Source organism: Onychomys torridus, chromosome 1, assembly GCF_903995425.1.
Source record: "Onychomys torridus chromosome 1, mOncTor1.1, whole genome shotgun sequence".
NCBI classification, from domain to species: domain Eukaryota; kingdom Metazoa; phylum Chordata; class Mammalia; order Rodentia; family Cricetidae; genus Onychomys; species Onychomys torridus.
In genome coordinates, this window is record NC_050443.1 from 79,692,958 (window position 1) to 79,715,084 (window position 22,127).

At 49.6% G+C, this 22,127-nt stretch overlaps 1 protein-coding gene across 4 annotated transcripts; it reads left to right on the forward strand.

The window, feature by feature from the left end:
• The first annotated feature begins 1,592 nt into the window (after nt 1–1,592).
• Nucleotides 1,593–21,284, forward strand: Ucp3 (uncoupling protein 3). Of its 4 annotated transcripts, none has more exons than XM_036198898.1 (7): nt 1,593–1,695; nt 7,750–7,970; nt 8,422–8,623; nt 8,822–9,022; nt 9,987–10,088; nt 10,488–10,668; nt 20,949–21,284. In XM_036198898.1, the coding sequence occupies exons 2-7, from the start codon at nt 7,845–7,847 to the stop codon at nt 21,223–21,225; spliced, it is 1,089 nt and encodes a 362-aa protein (XP_036054791.1). In that variant the 5' UTR covers nt 1,593–1,695; nt 7,750–7,844; the 3' UTR covers nt 21,226–21,284. The 4 variants fall into 4 exon arrangements, with proteins under 4 accessions (XP_036054791.1, XP_036054809.1, XP_036054800.1 ...); XM_036198916.1 differs by lacking the exon at nt 20,949–21,284 and adding an exon at nt 13,207–13,781; XM_036198907.1 differs by lacking the exon at nt 1,593–1,695 and adding an exon at nt 7,469–7,524.
• The last annotated feature ends 843 nt before the right edge of the window (nt 21,285–22,127 follow it).

The following is a 22,127-nucleotide window of genomic DNA, read 5'->3' on the forward strand; positions in this document are numbered from 1 at the left end:
TGTACAAGCCCACCTGAAAATAGGTGTTTCTGGTGAGCCAGAGTTTGTAGCAGCCAACCTTAGAACGTCTAGCAGAGGCTGACTGACTAGCTAGAACCCCAGGCAGGCCCACCACCCTCAGGGAGCGGAGTCAGCTGAGCTCTCCTCTCGGGTTCCTCCAGGACCTGCTGTCTCTAGTCAGGCTTCCCTTGTAGCCCCTCCCCCCACATAGCTCCCAATCCTGCCCAACTCCAGATTAGCAGTTCCAGACAGAACCCAAAAGCATAGGGCAGGGCATGGAGCAGGAAAGAGGATAAACATTCGTCACCCCGCCCACCCTGGGACCAGGGCCCTGTGTTCCACGTTTCAAAATGGCCTCCTCTACCTTTCTGCCCTACCATCTCCTCTCCCCTCCCCATTTTGTCTTTTTCCTATGTCTCCTGGCTCCCGGGTTCAGCTCTGCCCAGACCTTACCTCAGTGCCTGCTGCAAAGGAGTCTGCTCACCCCGCCCCATCTCACTCTGGCCCCAGCATGTCCATGCTAAAGCCTCCAATGACATGTCATGGAGAGTGATTGCAGCAGGTAGACCCAAAGTGGGTTATAGGTTATAGGCAAGGCTGGGCTCTGCGGTGTACGAGCTGTGTGACCTTGGGAAGTCACTGTCCTTGACACATGAGGGGTCTACACAGTAAAGGAGTGAAGTACTGATACACACTGCCGCGTGTAACACCACTGTGCCAAGTGAAAGAAGCCAGCCACAAGAAGCCGTACACTCTAGGGTCCTACTCAAAAGAAACATGTAGAACAAGCAAGTTAAGAAGCAGAAAAAGGAGTGGTTGCCTGAAGCTGGGGGAAGGGAAAGGGGGTGACTCGTTTTTGGTTTTGGTTTTGAGCTGTAATGAAAATGTTCTGAGGGGCTGGAGAGATGGCTCAGAGGTTAAGAGCACCGACTGCTCTTCCAGAGGTCCTGAGTTCAATTCCCAGCAACCACATGGTGGCTCACAACCATCTGTAATGAGATCTGGTGCCCTCTTCTGTATACATAATAAATAAAATTTAAAAAAAAGAAAGAAAATGTTCTGAACTAGATTGTAGTAGTTGCTCAACCTGACTATACTAAAAAGTATTTGAATTGTGTGCTCTAAGTGGGCAAATCGCATGCTATGTAAAGTACATTTCAAAGCTGTTTTGCTTTGTTTTTAAATTTAGAATCCTGATAATACTTGCTTCCTCGGGGTAAGGGAAATAGAAATGGTGTGTCTAAAATATCAAGCACCTAATGGGCACCAAGAGATGATGCTTATCGTCATTGCTGTTTGTAAGAAGAGATCTCAGAAAACCCCTGTCCTAAGAGGCCTCAGCCTTCGGCAAGTGCAGATGCACACACCCCATATCTCCTGGTCCCCAAGGTAGCCCTCTGCTTGAAAGCCCAAAGGAGCCATATTCAAGAGGCCCAGGTCCAGGAAGCTAAGCCAGATCTGGAACTCGCTGCTCCCTCCCGCCCTGCCCCTCAGCAGCCGCCTCTTGTCAAGTGATCTGACTGTCAACTAGCTTCTCAGAATTAGGTTTCAGGTCAGCTGGTACATAAGGCCAGTGCAAGCCAGAGGCTGCAAAGACTACAGTGAATGGTGAGGAGAGGCCATCAGATCCTACTGCTGCCCCTGGAATGGAGCCCCAGGGAGCCCTACACTAACCTACCTTGGCTAGACTCACAGGTAAGAACCCATACCTCTCCTCAGCTCCCCCTGCCCCCTCTGCCTGCTCTCCCTCCCGTGGAGGCTCGCTGCCAGGAATCACTCCGGCTGAGAGTGATTCAGTCTCGCCCCACCTGGTCAGGATGAAGGAGGTGCAGCCCTAGGGAGGCTCCCATATCTGCCTGACTCCCCCGGGACTCCCCTTTGTCCTGCTGGCTCCTCTCTTGGAACTTTTCAGATCCCAGATGTGTCCCTCTCCTTTGGCCCAGGATCCCCCCAGAGAACAAAGCCCTCTCCAGCAAAGGTTCCAGGGGCCCTTGCAGGGTAGAGATGATGAGGGCACCGCTGGCCTGAAGCTGGCTGGGTGTGTGGGTAGACATTTCTAGAGCCTGTGGTCACTCTGCCCACTGGCTTCTCAGTGCAGATGCAGGGCTTTATTGGAGGGAGTTGGCCTGGGCTGAGTGCAGGACACACTCAGCAAGCATGAATGGGCCTGTAGACTGGAGCATCCCATGCTCTGGGTGCCCCAGCAGAGGTCTAAGGATGAGGATTGCTCAGAACTTGCACCTCCAGCTGGTTGCCAATGTCTGCTGCCCACCAGGCTCCCTCAAATAACAACTGAGAAAGAAGTTCAGCAAGAAGGAGGTTGGGGAACCCGGACCTCAAGGAGGTCCTATTCCATCTGCCTTCATAGCCTTGCCCGCACACTCAGGAATGTCCGCCCATCCTTTCTATTTCTGATGGATGGCTCAAAGGTACCCCTTCGAAAACTGGGTACAGCCAATTGCAAGCTCCTGACCAAGTTCAGCTTTAGTGTCCCTTGTGAGCACCTTTCCAACGGCGTCCTCCCTGGTCTCAGAGCCCCGGTCACTCCCTTATGATCTATCCTTGATGCCTGCACCAGCCTGCTCTGGCCGCCCGCTAGACCAAGTCCAACCTTGGCATTTGAAGCCCTCTACCAAAGGCCCCTAAGGTCATCTCTGACCTCACTTCCTATCTCCTCATGTTGGTAAGAATGATTCTTGGGCCAGCTGGCCTTCCTTGGGCTATCTTACGGCTTTCCTTACGAAGGAGGAGGTTAAATTGATCTTTTCCCTGCTTTCCCTTACGAAGGCGGCTCCGACAGAGCTAGAACAGTTACAGATGATGAGGCAGTAGGGTCAGAAGTAGCCGAAGACAGCATCGGTTGAGAAGGGAAGCCCTGCTTGACAGGGAAGCAAACACTCCAGAGACACACCTGGCCTCAGCAGGGGAAACTCCTTCAAGGGGTCTCTGGAGGACCTGGCTCTGCACCAGCACCATCTGATGTTCCTTCCAGCAGAAAATGCTCTGGAGTCCCGTGTCTCTGACAGTGACCATACACGGGTTCTTTGCCTTTCTCACCTCAGTGTTTCCAAAGCAGAGCAGAACACGGGGTTCTTCTACTAGCACCTGAGTGCCCCCTAGACAGGCTTACCCCCAGGGGCCTCCCCAATTGCGTAAGCCTCAGATTCATGCTATCAAGTCATCCAGCAGCCTAGCTCTCCGGGCAGATCCAAGACTGGGGGGAAGAAGAGGCCACCAGCATGCCCTGAGGAGAGTCAGCTGCTCCCACAGTACATTCCAGGCCTGGGCAGGGAACCCAGAACATCCCTGCTGGGAAGGAGCCAGGCCTGGCTGCTGTTCTGTAGGGCAAAGGGGAATGAGGCCCGAGCAAGTGGAGGGTGTTTTCTTCACACGCATGCACTGCTGGTCCCCAACCAAGTTGGCTCTGAGGGCCTAGGCCTCAGGTCTCGCTCTCCAAAGAACCTGTCCTTTCCTTAGGCTTGTCTGGGTTTACAGCTCAGACAGACAAGAAGATGGGCTGAAGGAAGAGCCTGGAGAGCTGAGGTCTGACCACACCCACCCACACAGATTTTAGCCTCTCTGGGTCCGTGAATTTCATCTGATTAGTGGACCTTGCTATCCACCCAGCCTTCACCCAGACTTACTTATTTGGTTTTATGAAGTACTCAGTAACTGTTTTGAATGCTTCAGGTAAAACCGTAAGTAGCCAGATTACCACATTGACTAGACTGTGGGTGGTGTAGAGATGACAGCTTTACAGCTTGGCCATCAGAACAATTAGACTGGAGTTTTGTGACCGGTGGTCAGTCAACCTCTTTCCATCACAAGCCTCTATTTTCTCATCTGTAAACTGGATTTAAACACTGCCCTGCTTTTTCCAAAGTGATTTTAAACCTAAAATGGGCTGAATACAGACTTGGATACCAGGGGCTGGCTACACTGAGCCATCTAATATCTCCAAGCCTCTGCTGCCCTTCACAACAGGTGTTGAGAATCAAGGGAGATAACATTTGGAAAGCTCCCATTGCAGGGGCCCCACAGTCTAGCAGCCAGGTCCTCCTGCTCTGAGCTTCCATTGAGCCCCGGCTTCCCCTACAACACTGGTTCTCAACCTATGGGTCTCGACCCCCCATCTCAGATGTCCTGCATATCAGATATTACATCAGATATTTACATTACAATTCATAACAGTAGTAAAATTGAAGTTATGACGTGGCAACGAAATCATGTTATGGTTGGGGGTCAGCACGACATGAGGAACTGTATTAAAGGGTCGCAGCGTCAGGAAGGCAGAGAACCACCACCCTACAGGTTCAGGCCTCTGCCTATCCTGGGCCATCCTTTCTATTTTTGCAGCTGCCAACAATCCTTTTCAGGCCTGGCCTGCACTGATCCTCTTGTGCCCCTTACAAGCAAAAGGACGATCCTCCTCCGAGTCCCGTCTTGACAGCTCCTTCCCGTCTATACTGACCACAGTCCAGCTTACACTAGTTATTGGTGGGCACTGTCTAAGTCATCCCTTACAGTCTGCTGGAGACCCTCCATAGGCAGCCCACACGTGTGGGTTTTTACTCCCTGAAGCCAAGCACACAGCCCTGTGGGTGGGTCTCTTCAGTGTGTGCTGGCCTTTACCAGCTGAATCGCTGCCTTAGCTCAGCGACATGATGTGAGGATGGAGTTAGATATGAGGGGGGATCTTCCAATAATGTCGCCAGCTGTTTTCTCAACAAACACAGTGCTCCTAGATGGGTAAGGCCCTGTTCTTGGAGACAGTGTGTCTGAGCAGGAAAGTACAGCAGTAGACGAGGTCGAGGGGGACCGGTGCCCTGATGGATGAGAGTGGTACTGAGCTAGCATTTGAGTTCAGGGAAGGCCCTCTAAAGAGGTGACATCTGGGGAGAAACGTGAAGGAAGTGAAGAGGCAATCTGCAGGTGTCTGAGAGAACTGTATTCCAAACCGATGATGTAATCCAAAAGCGCCCATGTGGCTGAAGCTCAGTGTGAGTGGGAAGCAAAGTGGGAAGAGGGGAGCCTCACCAAGAGCCCTGTAGGCCATGACCAAGATGTCAGACTTTGTTCTTGATAAAATGAGGAACCAGCAGACTGTTTACAACCAGGAGAGTGACAGGCTCTGACAGACAAAAGCTTGGATGTAGGTCTCCAATGGGGAAAACTTCCTGAGTCAGTGTCTAACTCCGTCTAGAGCTTAGTGACCCTTAAGATGCAAACAATCAGGGCCAGGGATGTAGCTACACTGTGGATGCTTGCTTAGCATACAGAAGCCCTAGGTTTGATTGAGGCACCTCATGAACTGGAAGAGCAGAATTTCAAGGTCATCATTGGCTACATAGAGAATCTGAAGCCATCCTGGGCTACAAGAGGCCCTACGGAAAGAAAAGAAGCAGGCGGAGAAAGAAGCATGGAGCTGCGGGAGAGGGTGCAGGCCTTTAATCTCAACACTCGGGAGGCAGAGGCAGCTCTCTGTGAGTTCAAGGCCAGCCTGATCTATAGAGTTCCAGGACAGCCAGGGCTACACAGAGAAACCCTGTCTCAAAAAACTAAAAAGAAAAGAAAAGAAAGAAAGAAGGAGAGAGAGAGAGAGAGAGAGAGAGAGAGAGAGAGAGAGAGGCAATGGGACTGATTCTCAGTTTCTCCTCAGTCTTTCCCCAGGGCAGTCCAAAAGCCAATCTTCTACACTAGGACCCAGGCTTCGAGACTGGGTCCCTGCAACTGTGAGTTCCAGTCTCAGCCCATATCTGACCTACCCAGCCCCACCTCCTTCACTACCTGGTCCTTTTCCTGACTAGAACTCAAACCCCATGAAGACAGAGCCAACCAAACCTTTCCATCTGTAGCTTGCCAGTGCCTGGCATGGTGGTCAAGAAATAGCTGACCAGTCAATAGTCACTTCACACCTGCTCCTTCCCAATAACAGGGTTTTTCAGGGAGAGAGAGCAAGCCTGAATCCTTGGTTTCTGAATGTGTAGACTGAGGTGGCATCACAGAGGAATCCAAAGTTATATATGGCGGACCTGAGAGAAGACCTGAGAAATCACCTGACCTGGCTCCTACCCTTTGACACCTGAATGTTCACTATTGATGAACTAAGATATATATCTTAGTGTGTATGCATGTATACATATATATTCTCATTGGCCCAAGACTGGGTAAATGTACCTAAGGTAAGCCTTAGAAGACAGGCCCAGAGCCCAAATTTCCTAACCACTGGCCCTGAATCCCATAGCCCTGTAGGGAACGGATGCACACTGTTCACACTTCTATGAGTCTGGCCCTGGCTCTAGGGTTGGGTCATTGTCAGATGCAGGACTTGAGCACACTAAAAGAGTGTCTGAGTTAGTACACCAGTGACTGCCAAGAGATGGTCTCAACACAGAAGGCCTGGTGCCTAGAAATCCAATCGTAAGAACATGGGGTCACCCATGATGGTACACCAGTTTCCCTGCACATATGAGTCTAAATCGAGCCCTTCACATCAGATCCCTGGGTAACCAGCAGAAAGATAGGTGTGCACGTGAGCACACAACTCGTGTGTGTGTGTGTGGGGGGGGGGTGTTCATGCACGTGTGCACACACTAGCATTGTTTGTGTATTGCCTTAGCCTAAGACTGAGATTCTCCTGAGATTTTTGTCTTCATCTGAGAAGGGTTCCTTGGTGGTATGAGAGGGTACAGGACCCAGACAGCAGAAGTGTTCGTGTGTCAGACCACTGCCTCAACACTGGGACATAGAGGAGCTCAGCAACAAGTACCCGAGGCCCAGGTCCTCCAACAGACCACCAGTCAGGAAACCCTACAGAGATGGGAGCCAGAAGAATGGAGCAGGATCCTGTTTCTTTTAAATATATAGAGAGGGAATATCCAGGTCAAGCATGGCAGTCCAGGCATACAATCCCAGCATTCAAGAGCCTGAAGCTGGAGGATCTCAAGTTCAAGATTGGCCTGGGAAATTTAGTGAAACTTTTGTCTCAAATAAATGAATAAATAAATAAATAAATAATAAATAAATAAAATAAGGGCTGGAGAGATGGCTCAGAGGTTAAGGGTACCAGCTGCTCTTCCAGAGGACCTGAGTTCAATTCCCAGAAACCACAGGGTAGCTCACAACCATCTACAAGAAGATCTGATGCTCTCTTCTGGCCAGCAGGTATACATGCAGAGCACTCATACATAAAATATAAAAAAATCTTTTAAAAATTTTAAAAATTGAAAAAAGGAGAGAGTGCTAGGGATGTATCTCAGCGGTAGAGGGTTTGCCTTACACTAGGCCCTAAGTGCAGTGCCCACTAAGGGGGGGAGCGGGCTAAGGCGTCCTTTCAAGAGGAACTGGCTTAGTCCAGGATGAATGATTATCTCCTTGGGTCACAAGGAATGTTCCCCCTGTTTGAGAAAGAGGCCTGGGGCACCTCAGAGAGCTTGACCAGTGAGGAGGCAGCAAGACACTGGGAGAACATGTGCTGATGGAGCCAGAACCAGGCCTGCAGCCTGCCAGGACCATTCAGTGCCGGTCAGTACCAACAGCCCTGTCAGCGACCCTCCTTAACCCTCTGTGCAGTGGTTGTTCGGTGTGAAAGGCAGGGTTTTTAATGAGCCAAGTTCAGGCATCTTAAGTATGGCAGTACCCAGGCTTCTCACGTTGTGAAGCCCCTTCAGAATGTTGCGGGGTCCCTGGAAACAGGACAGAGCCCGACAAGCCTAGGCGCTATGTGTCCCCTTGGTCTATCTCTTGCAGCTGCCTCCAGAAACTGAAGCAAAGGATTGCCAAGGCAACCTCGCTCCTTGGACCTCAATAGACACCAAAGGAACCAGGCCCATCCCACCAGGACCATGGTTGGACTTCAGCCATCAGAAGTGCCTCCCACAACAGTTGTGAAGTTCCTGGGGGCCGGCACTGCCGCCTGTTTTGCTGACCTCCTCACCTTCCCCCTGGACACCGCCAAGGTCCGCCTGCAGGTGGGTGCCTTTGGCCAGCGGTTGTGATTCATGAGGAAGAAGGGGCTGCTTCTGCACAGCATGCGCCAGGGAAGGCCACTCCCTACACTGCTTTGGTGCCCACCACCATCCCTCGGGACCAAAACAGTTCAAATGCCTTGATAGGATGGCACGGGGCTCTTTACCGCTTACCCCTGCTTTGTAAGCCAGAAAGTGGAAAATAAAGGTAAGGCAGTAAGGGTGTGGGCTTGGGTAAGCCTCTAGCCATCTACTGTAAAACAGGGAAAGCAAACCGGCCCCTCTGGTGTACCGAGGAGCCACGTAAGTGAGAGCTGCTTTTTGAAACTGCACCACGCTGCACACTCAGCTGCGATAAGCATGCTAGTTCTAAGACCCTGCAAGGGTCCTGCACACACAGCCCTTCTTTCCCCAGCCGCCCATCAGCTCCTCAGGCCCCATGCTTGTCCCTCAGATCCAGGGGGAGAACCCAGGGATTCAGAGTGTGCAGTACCGCGGCGTGCTGGGTACCATCCTGACCATGGTGCGCACCGAGGGTCCCCGCAGCCCCTACAGCGGGCTGGTTGCGGGCCTGCATCGCCAGATGAGCTTCGCCTCCATTCGAATTGGCCTCTACGACTCTGTCAAACAGTTCTATACCCCCAAAGGAGCGGACCGTGAGTGCCAGCACCAGTGGATACCCAGGGGCACCCATGGACACACAGGGGTGGGCGGGAAGCCCAGCTGGCAGCTGGCGTGTGGGTCAAGGACGTGGCGTGGTCCAACAAGGCGAGTTGGGCATGGGGAAGCTGGTGACAGACCCTGGCGAGATTTTGACAGTGTTAAGGACTCCCGGCTCTCTTTGCCCTCCCCAGACTCCAGCATCGCCATCAGGATTCTGGCAGGCTGCACCACGGGAGCCATGGCGGTGACCTGTGCCCAGCCCACGGATGTGGTGAAGGTCCGATTTCAAGCCATGATACGTCTGGGAACCGGAGGAGAGAGGAAATACAGAGGGACTATGGATGCCTACAGAACCATCGCCAGGGAGGAAGGAGTCCGGGGCCTGTGGAAAGGTAAACGTACCCTTGGGCGGAGCTTTCCCTCCCTGAGGACTGAGACAGGGAACCCAGCAAGGAAAAACTCCCAAAGCATGGTTCAATACCCTAAGAACGCCCAAATATAATACCTCACCCACCAGCCACAGGACCTCAAATATTGTTTACCTCACCAGTCCTCACCTGCTTAGGCCACCCTGAGAGAGACAGAAAGGAACACAGGGCATCCACTCCTCGGGGCTTCCGCAGAGGAGCTAACAAGGTCAGGGTGCAGCTTGTATCACAGGCAGGGGGGGCCAGGAGGCAGGCCAGAGGTGGGAGAGGCTGAGCTGGCTCCAGAGAAAAGCTGGTCTCAAAGACCAAGGTGTAGAGGCGGAAGTGGAGAGCTTCAGAGGACACAGCACAGACACAGAAGGATGGAGAAACACAGCTGTGGAGCCAGCTGCAGTGAGGAGTGTGAGAGGGCTTCCTTAGGAGCAAAGACTAGAGTTCCCTATGTGTTAAGCCCTCCGCAATTGCCAGAATCCCTCCTGCACTTGGCCCACCATTCCCATGAATCCTTGCGGGAGAAAAATGGCCCTGTGGTGTTTACGGGCAGGACACCCCAGTCACAGCACTGCCAATGCACTCTTGCTGGTGTCCCACTCATGCCAAGCCTGTCCTCTTCCGGGTGACTCCAGTCTCTCAGCGCCCTGCCATACATCCTGTGACTGTCCTAGGGACTCTGCCTCCGTCCTCCATGAAAAATTTCCTTTCCGGACTGCTCCTGGCTCTCAGGGAGGCACGTGGAAATTTTGCCAGAGTGTAAATGCAGCCAAGCGGTGGGTGTCTGTCTGTGAAGGTGCAGGAGTTTAACAGCTGATAACCCCAGAAGTGGCATCTGCTTGGCTGAGCTGTGGTCCCCTGGCTGAGACCACTGCTAGAGGGCTCTGTCCCCAAGCTGGAGCATTACGTTCACCAGTCCCCGCTGCCTTCCTAACAGGGACATGGCCCAACATCACGAGAAACGCCATTGTCAACTGTGCTGAGATGGTGACCTACGACATCATCAAGGAGAAGCTGCTGGAGTCTCGCCTGTTCACTGGTGAGAGTGGGCAGGGAGACAAGGGTGGGTACCACTCAGAGGCGTCGGGGACCCTGAAACACAGAGAGAGGAGCACTGCCCAGTTCAGGAATGTGATGAAGAAAGGGGCGTAGGCTACAGGCCAGAGCCTGGGTTCCAGGGCCAGCACCAAACTCAGGGTATCTGTAAGTGATGGTCACTTGCCTTCTCTGACTTCAATTGCCTAAAAGAAAAAAGGCTCTGTAGCTTTCTTACTCAGAGATGCTCGGTTCTAGCTTGCTAAGACTAACCAAGAGCTCAGCCTTGGGCACTGTGCTCCAGAGGTCAAGGTCAAGGTTGCACTGGAGACAGACAGTGACCCCGTCTGCAAAGCGTGCACACTTACTCCATTCCTGGAACGTGCTTCCCTCCCTTCTACAGACAACTTCCCCTGTCACTTCTTCTCCGCCTTTGGAGCCGGCTTCTGTGCCACAGTGGTGGCCTCTCCGGTGGATGTGGTAAAGACCAGATACATGAATGCTCCCCCGGGCAGGTACCGCAGCCCTCTACACTGTATGCTGAAGATGGTGGCTCAGGAGGGCCCCACGGCCTTCTACAAAGGGTAAGCTGCCACCTTCTGCCTCCAGCAGCCTTCCCAGAAAACCTGAGTTCTCTCTCTCTCTCTTCTTTCCTCCTTCTCCCCCTTTTTCTTTCTCTCTGACCGAGTCTCATGAGTTCCAGGCTGGCCTAGAACTCGCTATGCAGCCAAGAATGACCTTGACATTCCGATGCTCCTGGCCACATCTCTGAACACTGCATTATAGGCTTGCACCACCACACCTGGCTTTTGGGGTTTTCTTGTCCCAGGTGCCCACAACAGAAGCCTTACTAAGAAAAAGCAGGCCAAAGCCAGATAAAATGATTATTTGTCTCCAAATGTTTTGGGCAGGGGGCTTTTCCACACCTGCTGCCCTGGCCATTCACCACCACACCCACTGCAGCATAGATACCATTCTTCTAACCAACACTCAGGGGCCCTTTGCCTTTTTAAAAAGAATTATCCTTATTATCATAATCCTTATTGGGTGTGTGGTGCATGTGTGTATGATATTGGTGCCACAGCACATGTGTGGAGGTCAGAGGACAATTTTGTGGAGTTGGTTCCCTCCTTCAACCTTTACATGGGTTCCAGGGTTCAAACTCAGTCCAAGGGCACACAAGGGGCATGCATCCTTGTGTGCAGCGCCGTAGCCCACAGGGATGGCCTTCCCTCGAAGTCTGCATAATCTAAACCTCAGCCACTCTTGCAGACTAGTCCAAATGCCTCCTCCACCCTCACACTGTCACACAGAAGTTTTCCTTCCTCTCCACGAGCCTCAGCAATGCCATTCAATCCGCTGCTACGGTAAGTCCACCTCCTGCAAAATTAAATTCATCTTCACGCTAGCACACAAGCTCCTTGGAGCTGAGACTGTTGGCTCATCCATTTTTTTTTTTTTAATCATCTGAAGATTTGAACACAGAGCAAGCATTCAGTAGTGTAGGTTATTCACCATCCTCCTGAAAGCCAAGTCCCTACACTGAGCCTTGTGCTGGGTACTTTATATAGGGTATTGCAGCAACCTTCTGAAGTGTGGAGTAGTCCCCACAATGCTTCAAAATAGTAACTTGTCCAAGATCACAAAATGGCAGAGCCCCAGCACCAAGGCCACACCCAGTGTGGTGCTTCCTACCCACTGGTAAGGTCTTGGCTTGGCTCCCACAGGAATGCCTTTTAGCTAATTTTTGCTGGTGCATGGTGTTTCGTTGAACCCAGCAGACAAACAAACCACTGGAGTTCTCATGTCTGGAAATAACACACTCAACCTGTCACCTGTTTGCCTGGATGTTTTCAGCTAGTGCCTCAGTTGACTCTTTCACTTGGCAGACCTTTACTGAACATTATGTGTGTCCCAGGCTCTGCCCTATGCCTCCCTTGAGGAATCATAGACAAGTAGGTGGCATTGACTGAGCAGGGCTGTCCCCGGAGGATTCAGTTAACCAGGTGACAGCCCTGTAAGGGAGGTACTGCTGCACCCTCTCTTATTTTATTTTAAGGTCTCTTGTGCCTATACTGGCCTCAGACCCCTATCTTCCTGCCTCCACTTCTCAAGGGCCAGGGTCACAGGCATACGCCACACACCAGCGTTTACTATCCTCACTTCAAGACGAGGAGCTGGAGGAGCCAGGATTTTAGCCCAAATTTGACTCGCCTCCAAAGTTTGGATAATATTGCCACAGTGATATAATCCTTGTGAAGGTTCAAGAACAGCCATGACAAGCTAGGTATGATAGCTGAAGCAGGGGTTGCCTTGAGTTCAAGGCCAGCCAGAGCTACATACTAAGGCCTTATCTCACACTCTCCCCCACAAAGGAAATGCTGTGGCATATGGCTGCCATGCTCAACTGAATCCTACAGCATAAAGAGCAACCCTTCAGACTGGAAAGATAACCCAAGCTGAGGGAAGGGCAATGTCTTTAAAGGGACAGAAGAGGGCCTGGCATCATCAAGGCACAGTGACTTGATCCTCCAGGAACCAAGGGACCCAAGAGGGAGCAATTGGGGAGTGGCCGGCCTGAGGGACCAGATGTCAGGCTCCTCCCTGCCTGTGAGAAGCACAGATAGGTGGACCTCTCTCCCAGGGTACTCCCTGAGCAGAGCCCTCTGGAGATGAGCTGATTCTGGTACCATGCTCCCTCCCCCCTGCCCTACACCCACTTCCTGATGTCCTAGCCTGGGCCTTCTCTGGGTGGAAATCTGGATGTAAACCGGCCCAAAGCCCCGAGCATCAGGATGAGTTGGGTCAGACTGTGTCCCAACTTAACAGTGCTATTTACCAATGTTGTGGTTCCTCAGCCTCTCTGGCCTCAGTTTCCAAAAAAGGACTTGCAAACAGCAGAGTGAGCCCATAGACCTGTGAGAATTAGCTTCCTTACACAGAAACCTGCCTTAAAATAATCCAACTCCTGCCAAAATCCCTTCAGCAGAGACAGCGAAGCAGAAACGATCTCAGAAAAGAATTGTGACAAGCAGCCGTCAGCCTGCCTGGGGACAGCGCTGTAGGTGTGCCTGTGCCACCTAGCCCAATCTTCCTCACGTGGTAGTTGTTTCTTTCCTCAGATTTATGCCCTCCTTTCTGCGTTTGGGAGCCTGGAACGTGATGATGTTTGTAACCTACGAGCAGCTGAAACGGGCCTTGATGAAAATCCAGGTATTACGAGAATCTCCATTTTGAACAAGGCAAGAGGGCCTCTTGGCTTTCCTCATAAAAGGCTGCCTAGAAGAGAATGAAACCGCGGCTCTCTGCCCAGCGGACCCAGTGGACCGAGGGGACCGAGCAGACCCAGCTGACCCAGAGGACCCAGCTGACCCAGAGGACCCAGGCCCACACACATTACAGAGCTCTACACTCGTTGCTGATTCAAGAAACTGAACTAAAAGTGGAGGAAAGTTTTAGATTTCCGTGTTTTGTCCTAAAACACCTTTGTTTTGCACTGACCTGATGGGAATTAAATTATATTAATTTTTAAAGCCCTTCTTGTTGGATGCCTAACATTTAGGCAAAAGAAAATCCTATTCCTTTGGACGAAAGGGAGGTTTGCCAACTCCCCTGAATTGCAGGATTAGACGATGAATAAGGAACCGGAAAAGGGGGCTAGAGAGATGGCTCAGAGGTTAAGAGCACCGACTGCTCTTCCAGAGGTCCTGAGTTCAATTCCCAGCAACCACATGGTGGCTCACAACCGTCTGTAATGAGATCTGGTGCCCTCTTCTGGCCTGCAGGCAGAACACTGTGTACATAATAAATAAGGGGAAGATCAGCCCACTGTGTAGTGGAATCACCTAAAATGCCCGAGGGACATTTCATCTTCAGCACAAAGCTGTGACGACAGCCTTCACAGTCACCCGAGGACATCTGCCCTTCTGTAATGAGACCACCAAGTGGTCTCCATTAAGATTCTGGGAAAAATGAGAAAGGAAAAAGAAAACATTGGGCCCATATAAGTGAGTCCGGCTGGGCCCACCCGCACACTGGAGGATGGAGAATGTACAGTAAGAATCTCTGCCTGTCTACCTCGGGGTGTTGGGAGGATCGAATGAGAAGCAGGGCAGGGAAGCACTTTATATAAACAATGCCTGTCTACAAAGCAAACACGAAGACACTGCTCTAGGAGAGATTTTTTTTTTTGTCCAGAGAGGAAGCCTGGGGAAAATGCTGTTTAGCGGTGAAGCCATACACACCAGCGTGGTGAGGAACACGGATGACTGAAGCCATGGGAACCTGTTGCCTGGTAACGGCAAAGGGCTGTGGGTCAGGAGAAAAGGCTCTACCTGTCCATCAGTCCAAAGCAGCAGGACCCAGAATCTTTAGGAAATTGTTTTGACTCAATTAAAAGAATTCCCACCTTAAGGGAAATAAGAACGGCTGCTTTCCGGCCTTCTCAGGAAATCTGGCTTTCCGAGAGATTTTCTCAAGTCCTGTTTGTCAGGGTGGCCACCTACCCGGCTGGCTCCACTTGCCTGGACTTCCTTCTCTCTCGCTACCTTTGGCTGCAGAGACAATGCACCTCCTCCATCTACAAGAGGGAGGGCTGCAGTAGAGGACCAACTTCCAAGCTGAAGACTGCACACCCAGCAACGAAATGGCTCACTGGGTTCAATCCCTGGGACCCACGTGGTGGAAGGAGAGAACTGATTCTTCCAAGTTATCAGCTGACCTCCACAGATGCGCTCATACATACATGTGAATGCATACATGGACAAACACAATGAACAAAGGAATACATGGGGGAGAAAGAAGAGTTTAACTGCATATGGTGATTTGAAGGAGATGTCCCCCAAACGTCCTAGGCATTTGAATATTTGGTCCCCAATTGTTGGTGGCTGTTTGGGGATGCTTAGAAGATACGGCCTTGAAGGAAGAAGTGTGTCATGGGGCCTGGCTTTGGGAGTCTAAAGACCCATGCCATCCCAGTTTTTCTCTGTTTCCTGCTTTCAGTTTGGGATGTGAGTTCTCAGTGGCTGCTCCAGACACCGTGCCTGCTGCCAGATCTCCTCACTAAAATGGACTCTTTCTCTCTGGAACTTTCTTGGACTCTTTCTCTCTGGAACTGTCAGCCTCAAATAAAACTTCCTTCTCTAAGTGGCCTTGGTCATGGTGTTTCATCAATGGAGAAGTAACTCAGACAGTGCACATCTGTCCAGCTGTGTCTGTCAGCCAGTGTCATACAGTCTCGGCCCACTTCTTAGGAGCTTGGCTGGCTCTGATGGACGTCAGAAGGGGCTCCAGGCTGGCGATGGAATTCATCGGCTGAGCGCTTGCCTAGCATGCAGAGCCCTGAGTATGACCTTCAGCACCACATAAGCCAGACCTGGTGATGCTCACCTGTGATGACAGCACACAGGAGGTAGAGAACTCTGATGGATCAGGAATTCAGGGTCCAACCTTGGCTCCATAGCAAGTTCAAGGTCACCATGAGACCTGGTCTGGAAAAGAAAAAAGAAAGAAGAACCAATCTCCAAGCCTCATCCCACCTCACTGTACTAGCCGCCTAGCCACAGAGAGCCCTTGCTTTTCAGTGTCCTCCCAAAGACCAACCAGTGGATCTCTGTGAGTTCAAGGCCAGCCTGATCTACAGAGTGAGTTCCAGGACAGCCAGGACAGTTACACCGAGAAACCCTGGAAAAAAACAAAAACAAAAATTTTAAGAATACAAGAGGAGCTTGGCAATGTTATTTCTTCCTTCCTTCCAGACTCAGCTCATTGAGAAAAACTGTACTTCAGCATGCCCAAGTTTCAACTGTAACTTGAGATCATCTACACATACAAACTAGATAGTTGAAACAAAATCAAAAGAAATTATCTTGACTTAACGTCCCTCATAGCCTTCAAATAAAAAGCTGATTTAAAAGGCCCTCTTTCTTTTGACTTGACTGACATGTGTAAATCACTCTTAGACTGCTTGCTCATTCAAGTCCCCAGGGGCCAGGAACTGTCTTCTATTCATTTCTGTGTTATTAGGAGACTATGCAGATGAAGAGGAGGAGTGGAGAGAGAGAAGAGGAACTGAGAGGTTGGGGGGTGGTCTTGGTTTAGTTTTTGAGACAGTCTGACGTAGTTCAGGCTGGCCTGAATTTACCATGTAGCAGAGGACCTTGAACTACAGATCCCCTGCCTCTGCCCCTCCAAGTACAGAATTCCAAGAGTGTGTCACCAAGCCTGACTCTGAAAGATTTTGATGGAGATGAGGATCCCAGAAATTTTGGGTCCAGCCTTTTGGAGACAGGAAGATAAAATTGATGAGTAGTCTGAGGACCCCCTGGGCAAATTCTTTGGCTTTTTTGTTTTGTTCTAAGAATCAAACACAGAACTTTGTGCTAGGCAAGCACCCTACCAACGGAGCTCCACCCTCTGCCCACTTCTTAAAAGAGGAGGTTAAACCAGTGCATCTAGGGCCTTTAGTTCTGGGACTCCAAAGACCGTTTACCCCACCCTTGTAGTCCTGGCTTCAACTTCTGCCTCTAGGTATGAACTCATAAGAAGGTCAACTCACCAGCAGAGGTCGCCCCAGGGAGATGGACTCCTGGGCTCTGTGACCCCACAACCAGCATATGTCTACCCTCAGTCAAGACATTCAAAAGAAACGCAAGGGCTGGAGAGATGGCTCAGCAACTAAGAGCACACAGTGCTCCTGCAGGGAATCTGAGTTCTGGTCCCAGCACCCACGTCAATGGTGCACGACCCCAGAGATTCCAGGTTTAGGAGCATCCAAGGCTTCTGGCCCCCACTCATACACACTCATGCGTTCACACATACATACACACACTTTAAAATAAATAAAACCTTTTAAAAAAAAAGGAAATCTGCTTTTCCTCAAATACTTCTAGTATATCAAGCAGAAATAAACTAGTTTGGGGCTGGAGAGATGGCTCAGAGGTTAAGAGCACCGACTGTTCTTCCAGAGGTCCTGAGTTCAATTCCCAGCAACCACATGGTGGCTCACAACCATCTGTAATGAGATCTGGCGCCCTCTTCTGTATACATAATAAATAAATAAATCTTAAAAAAAAAAAAAAAAGAAAGATATCCAATAAAAAAAAATAGAAATAAACTAGTTTGAACCTAGATTCAATGACAGTGGTGACACCATAGATAATTGACCATGGAAATCTTATGAGTAAAAATATGTTTTTAAATTAACATTGGAACATTGGCATTTTTCTTTCCTTTCCATGTGTTTGTTTGTTTGTTTGTTTGTTTTGAGACTGCCTTCCTATGTAGCCCCTGGCTGTCCTGAAACTTGTTATATAGACCAAGCTGGTCTTGAACTCACGGAGATCCATCCTCCTGCCTCTGCCCTCCAAGCGCTGAAATTAAAGGCCTTTATTTTGGCATTTTTCTTTTTTCTTTTTCAGGGGTTTGGTTTTTTTAGGTTTTTTGTTTTTGTTTTGTTTTTTTGTTTTGTTTTTGTTTTTTGAGACAGGGTTTCTCTGTGTAGCTTTGTGCCTTTCCTGGATCTCACTCTGTAGACCAGGCTGGCCTCGAACTCACAGAGATCCACCTCCCTCTGCCTCCTGAGTGCTGGGATTAAAGGTGTGCACCACCACCGCCGCCCCACAAGGGGTTTGTTTTTTTTAAAGACAGGATTTCTCTGTATAACAGCCCTGCCCTCACTCTGTAGACCAGGCTGGCCTTGAACTCACAGGGATCCTCCTGCCTCTGCCTCCAGAGCACTGGGACTAAGAGCATGCACTACCACACCCAGGCATTTTGGTGTTTTTCTTAAACACTTGGTTTGGTTGACCCTCCTCCCCTGCTCTGCTCTCCGTCTTCTACACTCTGCTCAGGCCCGTCAGTAGTCCCTCTACCTCCACGGCACCTTGTTCCGTTATCCTCCCCACACCCCCTCCCTAAAGCCTTCTCTCCCCCGTCCTGGTCCCCTTCTCCTTTTATAGCGTATTACCACCCCGCCCACCCATCCTACCCACCCCACCCTCGCAGCATGCACATCCACTCATCCAGACGCACGCACGCACGCACGCGCGCCAGGATCTATTGTGTATGTAAACCACTGGGCGTTTGAGGATGGATCAAGGTCTTCCTGGGTAGCTAGGAGATCTTAAAAGTGGTCAAGGCTGCCATGACAACATCTGGGGGAGTCCTGGTAGCAGTGGCTGTGCAGCTGACAGCTCTACAGTCTCCACAAAGATGGTTGGGTCAAAGTGGTTGTGTGTGTCCCCACCCCCACACACACCTACACACACCACTACCACCTGCTTAACTTGAGGAGTAGCAGCAACATGGCTCACATGTCTACCAGACTTGGAGACAGCAGTAGCAATTCCAGCTGGGCTCTGATCTCGTCTGCTTTGGGGAAGACACAGGGTTTGCTCCAAGGCCATTACCGCTACAGCCAACTCGGGTGAAGGCTTTGGCAGCTACTGACCAAGTAGCTGATGCCTGCACCCAGCGGCTTCAGCCATCAGAAGAGTACCACACTGGTGGTTCACTGCAGCCTCTGCTTCCTGGTTCCAGTCAAACCTGGGCCACATAGAAAGAAGCATGGGCTGACCGGGGGTTGGCTCAGTCAGTAAAGTGCTCTGTGGCAGAAGCCTGGAGACCTGAGTTCGAATCCCCTGCACTCCCACATTTGAATAATCTCAATGCTGCGGAGGCAGAAACAGGAGGATGCTGGGCTTCACTGGCCAGACAACCCAGTCAAATCAGTGAGCCCCAGACTCAAATCAGTGAACCTAAGACGAACATGGTGGTACATGACTTAATACCCTCGGGAGCAGAGGCAGGTAGATCTTCAAGTCTGAGGCCACCTGGTCTACATATCAAGTTCCAGACCAGTCAGGGTTACACAGTGAGAGCATATCTTAAAAACGGGGGGGAGGGGGGGGGGTGATTTTAAAAGATGGAGACAGCACCGCCCTGGACTGTCTCCTACCCTCTCACCAGAGCTCCATTTTCTCCATATCCTAATCAGTGCTTATTACTTTCTGGGGTTCAAAATAGTAGTCATCTTAATAAGTATGAGGTAGCACCTCATCATGGTTTGGTTTGGATTTCCTTAACAATTAATGTTATCAGTCATCTTTCCATCACCATCCCAAATTTCTGAAATAAATCAACTTTATAAGGAGGTGTTTCATAGGTTTCCATTCACTCACTTGGCCCGGGTGTTTTGGAGGCCTGTGGTGATGCAGAAGCCCATGACGTCAAGGAAGGAGAGATGTAGATAGATAGATAGATAGATAGATAGATATAGATGAATGGTAGATAGATGATAGAGAGATAGACAGATGATAAATAGATAATGGTAGATGATGGTTAGATAGATGATAGATAGATAATGATAGATAGATGATAGATGATTGATAGATAGATAGACAGATATAGATGAATGGTAGATAGATGATAGAGAAATAAATAGACAGATGATAGATAAATGATAGATAATAATAGATGATAGATAGATAGATAGACAGACAGACGGATAGACAGACAGATAGATAGATAGATAGACAGATAGAGACTGAGCCTTTATAGACCCTTCCTGCCTCAGCCTCCCAAATGTTTTACCCGAAGTGTGAATCCCCATAAGCTGCTTTGCTATTCGGATCAACTCTCTGACAGGAAATCTCTCATCCACAATGTCGAACTCTCATTTAAGGATCTGAACAGCTTCCTAAACAAAGAACTCAGGAAGTTTCAAAACGCTGGTAAAGGACAAGTATGGAGTACAAAGAGATTTTGAGAAGCAGAATTCTGTGTCCGCGACATAATAAAAACATAGCTTCCCAAGTGAGATCAAGTCAGTTTTTTTCCGAGTCTCCTATACTGTGGTGGCGTCCTTGATTTAGACCCTGTGACCTGCAGTAGAGTTCTAAATGAAGTTACATATTGGAGCTAACAAGCCAGAATAGCAGGTAAATGCACTTACCACCAGCTTCGACTTGACATGCATACCATGGCCTGTGCACCCTACAACATATAATAAGTGTAATTTTTAAAAATTAAAAAGTTATGTCTTGGGTTGGGGATTTAGCTCAGTGCTAGAGCACTTGCTTAGCAAGTGCAAGGCCCTGGGTTCAATCCTCAGCTTCAAAAAAAAAAAAAGTTATTTCTTGTACACCACCAAAAATAAAAACAAATTGCTCACAGTTTGTTTCCATGGCTCCTTTCACCAGTGAATCTAGCCCATCTGAACAGGATGCCTCTGTATGTCATTATTAGGAATCACACCTGGAAGTTGGAGTTCTGTTTATTTTATTGCCCAAAGGTTTAAAACTTCAGAAACTAGCAGACGTATTTTAAAATTAGCATCATTATTTACCATATTTTGTTATTAATTTTTTTTCAAGACAGGGTTTCTCTGTGTAGTCCTAGAACTCGCTCTGTAGACCAGGCTGGCCTCGTACTCAGAGGTCTGTCTGCCTCTGTCTCCAAGTGCTGGAATTAAAGGTGTGCCCCACCACTGCCCAACTAGTAGTTTTTAACTAAACCAACTTTTGTCAGACAGGAGGCATATACCTATAATCCCAGCATTGGGGAAGCTGAGGCAAAGTGTTTGCCTCAAATTTATGGCCAACCTGGACTACATGGACAGAACCAGGCCAGTTAGGGCTACACAGCAAGACCCTGTCTTAAGAAAAGGAAAAAAAATATTTAATTCAACTTTAAACAAGATGTGGTAGCAGTTGGGAGGCTGAGACAGCAAGATCATAAATTAAGGACCAGCCAGAACTACATACTGAGACATGGTTTCAATGGTTTTTTGTTGGTTTTTGCAACTTCATGTCATTTTAAATATATATATTCTTAAATATTATAAATAAAAATCTTTATTTTTTAGCTACCAGAACAATACCTTGGTATTCAGGCTTTTGGATCCATCTGGATCTCCCTCTCCACCACAAATTTGCCAAGAACGCTGGAGGTCCCTTTTCCACAGCCAGAGCCAGAATCCAGAGCAAAAGTTGACCAGCCAGGTGACTCCAGCCACAGTGATGGGAATTATTTTCTGCCTTCGCTTCTGTATCCTTGTTTCTGCTTTGGACGGACAGAACATTATATACCTGGTTTCCAGATGGCCAGAGTTCAAGCCAGAGTGCACCACTGTGTGCCATTAGGCAAGTGATTTAATCTCTTTGGGTTTGGTTTTGTTGTGGGGTATCCACCAGAGAAGACTGCTCAGACCCATAAGACAAAGAAAGTCTTTATTAGCCAGCTACACTGGGTAGCTATCCCAGGGTAGAACTTTTCTCTGGGTGAGCTTTTAAGCACAAAAATGGTTTGGAGTTGACATACTTCACGTAACAAAAACAACCAGAAACAGAACGACAGAAGCCGAGAAACAGGGTTAGTCTATTTAGAGACTTTTGAAGAACTGTGAACTTTGATGAATTAGGTCTTTATTTCCATTTTGGCTGGTGGTGCTGTCTGGGAGCTCAGCTACGTTCTGAGTTTTACAGCCTGAATGGGACTTCCATCATGGAGTCAACTGTGCTGAGGTCTGGGGGCCTGGTACAGTTTGCTGTTCTGGAAAATAAAGGTTAGGACAGTTTGGACGGGTTGTATGAGGTGTTCCTCGCCTACCTGGCGCATAGTCATTGCTTTCTTTCTATCCGGGTTCACTCAACCCCCTCCTCCCACGGCACTTTCCATAGCAGCCCAAACCTACCTGAGCCTCTATTACAGTATATTCGGGCCCTTGGTTCCCGCTTCCTGTTCTTAGGGCGCCTAACTCCTAGGCAAGCAAAAGGAGTTCCACGCCCTGAGCTAACTTCTTTCAAGCAAGTCGGGGGGGGGGGGGGGGGGGACACACAGACACAAATCAAAACAAAAGAAGCAAGCCGGAGAGTACCAAAGCAGGAACACAGTCCAAAGACCCACTGAGACCTGCTTCCTCCTCTCACAATGCACGTTAGTCCTGGACACCGGGCTCGAGTATTGTTTTCGTGTCTGTGACCCTACAAGTTATCTAGCTGAGGTCCGGTCCACCTGCTGAGTCTGTCACCCCCGGCTGGGAATG